Here is an 11,749-nt window from a genome sequence, read left to right on the forward strand (position 1 = left end):
TCAGGTTATGAACAACTGACCTGTTCCAAAGCTGTGTTGTTGACTAATATATATTCTACTTCAGATTTAATCTGACCAAAAAATCCAGAGCATTGCCAGACCATCATGTCTTCACTAAAAAGTGTGTAGATGGAACCTCAGAGCTTAGAACAGCTCTCCAAGTGTGGTGTGGAGGAAGAAACATTCATGATCCAGCTGCCTATCTGTGAGATCGGGTTTTCTTTGCATGCTTCAGTCCAAGCAATAACTCATAATAGCTCAGAAACAGATGTAAGAATCTAGCTATCATTTTGTTGTTGTTTGTTTGTTTGAGACAGGGTCTCTATTGTAGCCCTGACTGGTCTGGAACTTGCTTTCTAGACCATGCTGGGCTTGAACTCGGCAATCTGCCTACCTCTGCTTCCTGAGTGCTGAGATTAAAAGTACGTGCCATGACGCCTAGCTTTTAAGACAGATATTAAGAAAATTTGCAAAAATGCAATGGCAATGTTATTTATTTGCACTACATATTTCTTGGTATGGACAAATATATTTACTTTCTATTAAAAAAATAAAATAAAAGCTGTTAGCAGGTATAGTGGTACATGCCTTTAATCCCAGCACTCAGGAGGCAGAAACAGGCATATCTCTTGAGTTGAGGTCAGCCTGGCCTACATATTAAATTCGAAGACAGCCGGGGCTACACAGCGAAACCCTGTCTCAAAAAAACAAAACAGACAAATAAACAAAATGTATCGTGGCTTTGCAACTGTAGCTCAGTGACTGCTGTAAGACATTATTTCAGGAAAGTCCTGAACAAACATCTACTTTTGCCCAGGTAAGGAACCAAGTACAAATCAAATAAGGATACAGCAGGAGGATCTAAGTGAGTTCGAGGCCAGCCTGGTCTACAAAGTGACTTCCAGGACAGCCAGGACTGCAACACAGAGAAACCCTGTCTTGAAAAACCAAAAATAAAAAATAAAGTCACCTGTGAGAAACTCAGCACTGCACACACAAGCAGGAACCCAACTTTTAAAAAAAGAAAAAGCTGTCATGTAACTTCTATGAGTCATTTGTCCCCACAGCGCTCTCGACCCACAGATTGAGAAGCTCTGTTTTATCCAGCCTAAGTCTCAATGAACCTCTCTCCAAGGCAGAATGTTTCCTAGGAGGAAACTGCTACACACTATTGGCAGAGGGCATGTTTTGTATGAGCAAGGAAGGGGGACCCTGTGTTCAATTCCCAGCAAGAGAAAAAGCAAAAGTGAGAGATTAAGATTACTCTCAGGGTGTTGGTGGTCCACACCTTTAATCCCAGCATTCAAGAAGCAGAAAAAGATGGATCTCTGAGTTCTAGGACAGTAGGCATGCCTTGGGGTTACTGCCTTTTTTTTTTTTTTTCAGGGAGAGGATATTATTATGTAGCCATGGGTGGCCTGAGATTTGCCTTGTTTGTTTGTTGCTGGTTTTTTGAGACAGGATTTCTCAGTATAGCCTTGGATGTCCTGGAACTTGCTCTGTAGACCAGACTGGTCTTAAATTCACAGGGATCCTTCTGCCTCTGCCTCCCAAGTGCTGGGATTAAAGGCCACCACCGCCCAGCTGGGATTTGCTTTATAAACTAGGCTTGCCCTCAGCTTTTGACCATTCTCCTATCTTTGCTTCTGAAGGCCTGGGACCACATGTCACTAAGGGATGCTTGATGTGGAGTGACAGGATACTGACACACTCCTGAAAACCTTGTGTAATAGGGACAGGAATCATTCTACTCTACAGCCCTTTCCTCTGCAGATCTTGGGACTCTCAAAAATTTATTCAAGTTTTTGTGGTGGTGAACACCTGTAAGCCCAGATTTGGAAAGTAGAAAGATTAGGAGTGCAGATCTTGGCTACAATATCACATATGAGGACAGTCAGTGCTAAGTGAGGCCCTGTCTTAAAAAAAAAAAAGGAAAAAATTTGTGTGTGTGAGAGAGAGTTCTTCAGTAGTAGCCATCTTTGACAGCTGTGATAGCACCTGCCTACAGTTCCATCAGGTGAGGTAGGGGCACACCAAGTCCCAAGTCAACTTGGGCTACATGAGGACATCCTTTTCAAGCACAAAAGTAGCTACACTGAAAAAGAAAAAAAAAAAAAGAAAAGAAGGAGGGAGGAAAGGAAGGAAGGAAAGGGAGAGAAAAAGAAAGGAAGGAAGGAAGAAAACCACAAAAGATAGAAAGGAAGGAAGAAAGAAGGAAAGAAAGGAAGGAAGAAAAGGAAGAAAGAAAACCCTCCAGTCTTGGGACTCTTTCTTTTTCTTTCTTTCTTTCTTTCTTTCTTTCTTTCTTTCTTTCTTTCTTTTTTTGGGGGGCTCACTGTGCAGCTCAGGCCTGGCTGGGATTAAAAGTGCATACCATCTACACCTGGGTTTTATGTCGTCCAGGCTGTCCTGGAACTATGTAGTTCAGGCTGCCTTGAAGTTCTTTTTTTTTTTTTTTTTTTTTTTTTTTTTTTTTTTTTTTTTTTTTTTGGTTTTTCGAGACAGGGTTTCTCTGTGGCTTTGGAGTCTGTCCTGGAACTAGCTCTTGTAGACCAGGCTGGTCTCGAACTCACAGAGATCCGCCTGCCTCTGCCTCCCGAGTGCTGGGATTAAAGGCGTGCGCCACCACCGCCCGGCTGCCTTGAAGTTCTGATGCTGTCTTCTGTCTCCTGAATGCTGGTATTGCAGACATGCACCATAACGTGTGAATGATGAGCCCATGCATTACTATCCTCAGCCAAACTGCCATCATCTTCAGGACTCTGGCTAGGTCTGCAGGCAGATCATCTCAGTTGGGCTTGCTGACTATTGACTTTCCCTTATAGAAGGAGGAGTTGTGGACAGTCATGGGACCTCACCTGAGTATCCAGATACTCCCCTCAACCAGTTGTATACAATTCTTCCCTAATTGCACAGGGCCCAGAATCTCCAAGAGGCGCTAAAATATATAGGTGTAGGATGACTGGGGGACTCTGTCTATGAGTCTGTAAGGAAAGTTACTTATGCTAGGTAAACACTTTCCAGTGGGGCCTTCTAGGGTGACTCACTCTTGTAACCCCTTACCTATGCTCTGTAACTCCAATAAATTCATCGGAGCCCAAAGGTGAGCTTTGGTGGTTTAGTACCTTGGTTTATCATTGAAACTGTAGAGAAGAGATTTCTAACAACCAAGACATTTTTAAACTTTGTCCCACTCCTGTCCTTTTTACTGGCGCTTGGGAAGTGGTCATTCTCTGACACCACCGCTGAGCCTGGAACTAAGTGGGGCATGCTGGAATTTTTGAGGAAGTTCACAAGAGTGAACTGCACTTTTGAGAAGTGTGGCTTACTGCCCACTGTTTTCGTCAGAGCCTACACGTTACACACTGTGTCTCCTAAAACTCTGCGGCAGGAACGCGCTATTTACTCCCGCACACACTGCGCAGATGCTAACTTCGTGCCCCATCCAGGCGCGTAATTTCTTCACAGGTAAGTGGAGAAATTCAGCCAATCCTGAGGGGTCTGGGGCAAAGAAGGCGGGATGAGGAAGAAAAAGTTTAGGACAGGAGCAACAACCAATCGGGAGCCTTGACGCCTGAACGATGGCAGATACTACCCATTTGGAGAAGCCGGTTACCGAGGGGCGGGGTAGTGGACGGTGAGCCAATCCACGATGGGAGAGGGCAAGCTCAAGCCAATTAGGACAGCGAAGGTGGGAAGGGGCGGAGCTTTCCTGGTGGCTGCTAGGTTGTGGGTGAGGGCTCAGCTTTCTCTGCTAGTTCCTACGCTCGGAGTCCTTATCCCTGGAATGTGAGAGGAAGAGCGCAGGAAGTTCCGGAACCGGGGCGTGAAGGCATCGCCCTGGAAAGCTTGGGCGCGAAAGACAGTCCTAGTTGAAGGAGTCACTGGAAGGCACCGTCTGGGACCGAGGAAGCAGAGGCTAGTTAGGGGCGGGACTTCCGGGGGCAGGGCTTTTTTTCGAATAGGGGCGGGGACGATCCTTAAGGTTGGGTCTAGGGGGCGGAGCCAACAGGTCTTTGGGTGTGACCTGGGAGAAAGATAGGCAGTTAACTGAAACATGGTTGGGGGTGGAGGGGGATGTGTTGCCAGAGGCCTTGGGTGGTAAGCCCTAGTTAAGGGTTGAAGTGGAGGTTGCTGTGGAAATTACCTGACCTAACTCAGATTTATCTTTCCAGGGAACCACTGTTGGGGAACTTTCTTGGGCACCCTTCCCCTTCTTGGGGTGCTATGGAGTTCCCAGAACATAGTCAGCAGCTGCTTCAGAGCCTGCGGGAGCAACGGTCCCAGGGTTTCCTTTGTGATTGTACTGTGATGGTTGGTAGCACCCAGTTCCTGGCCCATCGGGCTGTGCTGGCCTCCTGCAGCCCATTCTTTCAGCTTTTCTACAAGGAGCGGGAATTGGACAAGAGGGATCTGGTGTGTATTCACAATGAAATTGTCACGGCCCCAGCCTTTGGGTTGCTTCTGGACTTCATGTACGCTGGCCAGCTGGCCCTTAGGGGAGATACTCCTCTAGAAGATGTGCTGGCTGCAGCCAGCTACTTGCACATGAATGACATCGTTAAGGTGTGTAAACAGCGGTTGCAAGCCCGGGCTCTGGCGGAGGCAGACAGTACCAAGAAGGAAGAGGAAAGCAATCCTGCTAGTATGGAGTTTTTGTCAGGCAGTTCTCGTGGCCCCCAGCCTTTACTGGCATCTGTTGAGCCCTCAGCCCGCTGGAGCAAAGAGGAATGGAAGGGTCCAGCCACTCCCTTACCTATTGCTCATTCTGCAGATGAGCCAACAGTATCTGGTGGCGCTGACACTACACAACCAAGCATGGAAGTTGACCCACCACATCTGCGGGCACCTCCCCCACAAGTGGCTGATGTCTCTGTCTCTCTTGCCAGCCCCAGTAGCTCTACAGAGACCATTCCTGTAAACTATTTCTCTTCTGGCCTTCCAGCAGTTTCCGTGGAGCCCTTGACTCCTCTTGATGTGGTTCCTGAGAGTCTGAGGGTGGTGGAACCAAGGGATACTGGAGGACCATTGCAAGGCTTCTATACTCCAGCTCCAGCCCCACCCCCGGCTCCAGCCCCAGTTCTGTCCCAGGCTCCAGCCCCAGTTGAAGCTGAACTGGTCCAGGTGAAAGTAGAAGCTATTGTGATCTCTGATGAGGAGACTGACTTGTCAGAGGAACAGCCTCAGGGACCCGAAGGGCTGTTCGCATCTGGAGGTGCAATGTATGGGGGACAGTCTTCACAGCCAGACACTTTTGAGGAGGCAGGGGCAACAGGACTAGAGGAGGTGGGGCCAGGTGACCACTTCCTGCCTCCAGAATCTCATCTCCCATACCATCTGCTGCCTGGTCCTGGGCAGTATCATCGAGGACTGGTGACCTCACCCCTGCCTGCACCACCAGCCCTGCATGAGCCGCTCTACCCTCCTTCTGAGTATGAAGTAGCTCCGGGGAGCTTTGGGGGTTTTACAGAGGATGTTCCCACCTGTAAGACATGTGGAAAGACCTTCTCATGTTCTTATACATTACGGAGACATGCCACAGTGCATACACGAGAGCGACCCTATGAATGCCGCTATTGCCTACGCAGCTACACACAGTCAGGGGATCTCTACCGCCACATCCGCAAGGCTCATAATGAGGACCTGGCCAAACGCAGCAAACCAGACCCAGAGGCTAGCTCCAATCTTGGGGCGCATCCCCTCTCTGGCTCCCAGACAACAGAGAGACAGAGCAGTGGTGGTGGAGTACCACCCAAAGATTTTGTACTTGGTCCCAAAAATTAACGTCTGGGGAGCATGAATTGATGCCAGGCCTGCGCTTGCTACTGTTAGACGGCTGCAGAGGACGTTGGAGGCATCCCATCGTTACCAAAGGGTGGCAGAATGAAGGTTCTTCCCAAGCTGAAGGTGGCTTCCGTCTCTTTGTCAAGCCAGATAAGTAGGACATGGGGCAAAGCAGGTCAGCCAGAACACTCCAAGGCACTGGGGATTTTCCTGAGGTGTAACTGCTTCTCATCCCACATTCTGGAACATAAAACTAGCAGTGAAATTATCCCTTTGAACTGGTGTTGGCTGGTTCCTTCCACAAGTCCGATGGGTTCATGTCTGCCCTCTAGTTCTTTTATTTGACAACTGCATTGGGTAAGCATGTGGGTCTGACTGCTTATGAGGCAAAAAGTGAAACAGAGGACAGCATAGCCTTAGCTTAGGAAAAGGGTACAAATAGGGAATCTTACACATGGCTTACTACAGTTGAACTTGTGTGTTCTGGGCTGTAGTGGGTACTTCATACACTCATTTTTAATCCCTGACAACTCCCCTGCTTCAGATACAAAGAAACTTGAGACTCAGGAGTCATTCATTTGTTCAGGAGAAAGTTAGGATTTGAACTTGGCTTGTGACTCCAGATAAAATTCATGATAAAACCATACATTTTCAAAATAATGTTCAAGGCAAATAGTTAGCCAACAACTAGAAGGCATTTTCTTTCTTTATTTGAAGATTTATTTATTTGCCATGAGGTGGTAGCTTATGGTTTTAATCCCAGGACTGGGAAGCAGAGGCAGTTCTCTGAGTTCCAGGACAGCCAGGGCTACACAGAGAAACCCTGTTTCAAAAAACAAAATTTATTTTATGTGTACGGGCTTTTGGCTACATGTATGTCTTTGTACCACACATGCATGGCTGTTATCTGCTGAGGCTACAAGAGGGCATCAGATCCTCTGGAATTAGCATTATGGACGGTTGTGAACCACATGTGGGTGCTGGAGATTGAACCTGGGTCCTCTTGAAGAACAGCAGGTGTTCATAACCATGGATCCATCCTCCAGCTCCAGAAGTTGTTTTCTTATTCTTTTGAGTGTGCGGCTTTGTTCCCTTATCTGTGCCTCTGCATTGGACCTAGAAAGATCTTTGGTTGTGTGTTTTGACAATAGACATTGTATTGATAAACTTGAAATTTTTGCCTTTTTGTGAATTTGAATTGAGGTGTCTGAAGATGGGAAACTGGTGGGAGAAAACTGTGTGCCCATGGAGAGGGACGTTTACGGGGGCTGAGAACCTGAGGAAATATTGAAATGACAGCTGCTTGGGAAAGCTAAGGCAGGAAACCCCATGAGGATTTTATAGTCCTCTAAGCTTGGACCCTTACTTCCAAATGTGGGTCTGGGGACTGATGACTTACCCTTGGGATCTGATCCCTAGCACTCCAAAAAGAAGTAAAATTGTAATAACAGCAGTCTTAAAAGCTTAAAGCACTCACTAAAGTTATATAGGGAGTTACTGGCACTAGAGGTAGTAAAAAAATGAGAGTTTAAAGTGTTGAGATGGGATGTGGGGAATGTAAATGAAGTAACTTTCCAGGCTGTGAAGAGTGGAGCTGTAGAGGGAACTAGCCAGGTGCCCTACAAACACCCTCTTGTGGCACACAAGGACCTAAGTGCAAATCAAACAGGAAGCAAAACTGAAAAAGGCCAAAATAAAAGCAGGCTTTCTTGACTTGTTTGACTTCCTCTGGGATCACACATAGGGCTGTAAGTTGTTCCAACTAAGCTACTGCTGGTTTTGAGATAGAAGGAGACTGAGCTAACAGTGAAGATTTGGCCAAAGGAAGCTCCCTTGGTGAGGCATCATGGGAGGCAAGAGTTGATTTTTTTGTTTTGTTGCTGAGGAAATTCTAAAGCTGAGTACAACTTCAATGGCAGCTACCTATAGTCCTAGCTACTCAGCAGTTGGAGGAAGCTAATCTGAGCGAAAAAGGAAGACCCCATCTTCCCCATAATGAAGAAGAACTTGTATATGTGTCACACTCCTTTTCCTCCCTCTTTGGATCCTTCCTCCATTCCTTTCTTCCTCCCTTGCATTTTTGGAGACAGGGTCTCTTATAGCCTGTCTGGCCCTGAACTTGCTAAGTAGCTGAGGATGGCCTTGCCCCCCTTCCAGGTGCACTTGCCTCTAACCCAAAGATCTGATGTTGTAGGCATACACCACTATGCCTGCCTCTTTGGTCCTTTGAGATGGGGTCTTGCTATGTACAGCAGGCTAGCCTGAAATTCCAGATCCTCCACCTTAGCCTTATCAGTACTGGATGTACAACCAGGTCCTGTAGCAGGACTCAAAAACCCAGAGACAGAAATTGGGGTTCCACCTGAAGGTCAGAAAAACAAAACAGCCAGCCACTGACTCTTAGCTCCACCTCAGTCTGAAATGGCGATCCTGCTCTAGGAATCTCAGAATAAGACTGTGTCTGAGAGCTCTCTCCTCCCACCTTATTCCTCTCTAGGGCTGGGATTAAAGGCGTGCACCATTACCGCCCAGTTTGGCAAACTAGTGTAGCTACTGGGATTAAAGGTGTGTATCAACACTGCCTCATCTGTAAGGCTGACCAGTGGGGCTGTTTTATTCTCTGATCTTCAGGCAAGCTTTATTTATTAAAATACAAATGAAATATCACTACAAGGTTCAGCTAACATTCCTTATATTAGAATAACTGTCTATGTTCCAATTTTATTTATGCTAATGTGTTATTGCCTTAATCTCTCCAAAAAAGGGCAAAATATGAATAAAAATAGTAAAAGCCATTCTAGATGAGTGTAGCACCTTTTCCAGTCTTTCCTACTGTAAACATCAAAGCCTGTGAGAACCACCAGTTCCTTTCAAAAGGGTAGATTTTATAGCTTTTGATTTCTCATTTAAAGAAGTAGGGGGAACTGAAAAAATAAGTTGCCTTAGAATATCAGTTCCTCAAAGTAAGGAACAAAGCCCTTATGGAACTGACACAGATTCTCTAAACTGTGTGAGCAATAGTCACTCCTGGGCTAATCAAGTCAGCCTTGCTCCAGCCAGTACTTAACTGACAGTGGGCCAGGGTGTGATTCAGTGGGAGAGTATATGCCCAGCAGGCGCAAGACCCTGAGTTTCCACACCTAGCCCACACAGAGAAGGAAAAAGAACTCATGAGTAAGTAAATTCCCCTCCATTTTTACAGACGAGTGGCACTAGGAGTTCTAGCTCAGGCAGAAGGCTCACAGGCTCAGTAGACTAGGCTAGCCTGGGCAACTTAAGAACAACCAGTGTGTACAGAATATAGCTGGTGTGCTGGTTCATGCCTATAATCTTAGCACCTCAGGCTGACCACAGGAGGATTGCCATGATGGCAAGGACAGCAAAGACTACAAAGAGATTAAAATCATTTTGGGACAGTGTTAGCCAAGAGCTCTCCCACAAAACTATACCCTTAACCCTCACATATTGACTAAACACTAATACAGGTAATGTGTAAATAGAACTTGAGGCAAATCTACGGAGCTGGTAGGTCTCAATGTGGGAAATACTTGTCAAAATGCCTTTGTGATGATCTTCAAATACATCACAAAGCTTCTCTCTCCAGATCTTGTTGGAAATGCTTACAGCCTCTTCCTCTCACAAATTTCTGAACAGATATTTAGGGATCCACTGTGACTGACCAAGATGTAGGCTTGTCAGACCTGTGTCAGGCTACCTTCCTCTGTCTACTGTTCTGTTTCTTAAAGTCTCTGTTAACTGCCATATACATCTGACTACCATGTTAGTGTCACCTCTTAGAAGGCTAAGAAAATGATCAGCAAAATAAATTTCTAAGATGTATTTGTGAATATCAGTTTTATTTTTCCTCAAAACGTAGTAGACAGCGTCCTTGAATATCTAATTTTTACAGAACAACCAAGAAGTAAAACCAGCTTCAAAGGAGTGAAACGTGCCAGGATTAAAGCACTTGGGGACAGAGGCAGGTAGATCTCTGTGAGTTCAAGGGCAGCCTGGTCTACAGAGTGAGTTCTAGGACAGCCGGCGCTATGTAGAGAAACCCTGTCTTGAAAAACAAAATAAAAAGTGAAACATGCAAGATGGTAAAGATTTTAAAATTAACTTTTAGACACGGATTGGACCTAACTGACTCCAAAAAGACAAGTGGATATTTATAATTGAGAGGTAGTGTTAAGATTTTTTTTTTTCGAGACAGGGTTTCTCTGTAGCTTTGGAGCCTGTCCTGGAACTAGCTCTTGTAGACCAGGCTGGCCTCGAACTCACAAAGATCCACCTGCCCCTGCCTCCCGAGTGCTGGGATTAAAGGTGTGCGCCACCACCGCCCGGCCTCTAGTGTTAAGATTTTTACATGGGAATTTACTCAGAGGAAACTTCAAAGATAAGGCCCTTTGGCCAACCAAATGTGACACGATTCACCATGACAAAATTTTGCCAAACCAATATAGGAATTTTTTCCGTCTATTTTGAGTTTTTAAGACATAATCTTGGCCAGGCTGTGGTGGTGCACACCTTTAATCCCAGCACTCAGGAGGCAGAGGCAGGTGGATCTCTGTGAGTTCGAGGCCAGCCTGGTCTACAAGAGCTAGTTCCAGGAGAGGCTCCACAGCCACAGAGAAACCCTGTCTCGAAAAACAAAACAAAAAGACATGATCTTGTTAGGGAACCCAATCTAGTCTGAAATTCAGTATATAGCCTCATAGCAATCCTCTTGCCTCAGCCCGAGTGCTGAGATTACAGGCAAATGCTAGGTTTAACAGTTTAAGAAGTTTAAATAAAGAAAATATTCTACTTTACTTAGTTCTGGCCTTGGATTTTTTAGATTATTTGGTAGTAAACCTTTTGCTGTACTTTGATGCATGTATTATTTAAACTATCGGGAGGAACAAAGAAGAGTAATGCATTGGGAAAGTTTGGGGTGTTATTAATAAAGTAGACTGACCCCACCCCAAGAATCATATTTGTTTAATGATTACATGATGGCTAATGAATACCACATGCTTATTATCTCCACTTATAATGGTAGAGACCTGCTACATGGTCTTAGCTACTAATTGGCACCCATGATATAGACGCAATCCACAGAGCAAACAGAATGACAAAGCAGCCATTGGCTGATGGACCCCACAGAGGCAGACTGCACTAGATCTGCACCCTGCACCCACGAACACAGCAGCTTCCCAGGTCCTATCAGGATTCCAAGACTAAGCAATAGCCATCTTTCCTTGTGGTTTCTTTTCTCTGAGAGGTCCTGAGCTCTTACAAAATAAGAGCGACAGATGAAGAGGAGACTTGGGTTCTGTTATGCTTTATTATGATACTCTTTCAAGAAGACACTGTAATGTTTCTGAGAAAAATGAACACACTTTAGAAATACACCTATTAAAAATTAAAACATGGACAGGCAGGGCTACACAGAGAAACCTTCTCCAAAATACAAAAACAAAACCACTTTGAGGCTGACTGTGTAGCTCAGTGATGGGGTGCCTGCCTAGCATGTGCAAGATAGGTTCAAACTCCAGCCCACACACACACAGACCCATACAAAGCTCACTAGCACATGGGTTCCTTTTTGGCATGAGGACAGAGTTATTAAATACTTAACTATTTACATGCTTGACTCCCAGAAACATTTTTTTTAAAAAACAAGAGTTTCATGTATTCCAAGATTTACTTCAGAAGTTTTAAAACAGAATAAAGACAAATAAATAAGTTATACTATGTTAATGATCTGAATATAAGCAATATCAAGGACTAGAAATTACTGGAAGAAAAAAATTAAAGAGCCGGGCAGTGGTGGCGCACATCTTTAATCCCAGCACTCGCGAGGCAGAGGCTGGAGGGTTTTGTTGAGTTTGGGTCCAGCCTGGTCCACAGAGATAGTTCCCAGGATAGCCAAGGCTACACAGAGAAACCCTATCTTGACAACAAACAAACAAACAAACAAGAT

General features: G+C 45.4%; 1 protein-coding gene across 1 annotated transcript; it reads left to right on the plus strand.

The window, feature by feature from the left end:
* The first annotated feature begins 3,721 nt into the window (after window positions 1-3,721).
* On the plus strand, window positions 3,722-6,052 carry Zbtb3 (zinc finger and BTB domain containing 3). The gene is made up of 2 exons (XM_038337035.1): window positions 3,722-3,918; window positions 4,176-6,052. The coding sequence occupies exon 2, from the start codon at window positions 4,228-4,230 to the stop codon at window positions 5,782-5,784; it is 1,557 nt and encodes a 518-aa protein (XP_038192963.1). The 5' UTR covers window positions 3,722-3,918; window positions 4,176-4,227; the 3' UTR covers window positions 5,785-6,052.
* Window positions 6,053-11,749: the final 5,697 nt, after the last annotated feature.

The sequence above is a fragment of the Arvicola amphibius genome, chromosome 1 (genome assembly GCF_903992535.2).
Source record: "Arvicola amphibius chromosome 1, mArvAmp1.2, whole genome shotgun sequence".
Classification (NCBI taxonomy): domain Eukaryota; kingdom Metazoa; phylum Chordata; class Mammalia; order Rodentia; family Cricetidae; genus Arvicola; species Arvicola amphibius.

Coding starts and splice junctions, on each gene's coding strand:
- Zbtb3 (XM_038337035.1), top strand. CDS start 4,228: ATGGAGTTCCCAGAACATAGTCAGCAGCTGCTTCAGAGCCTGCGGGAG.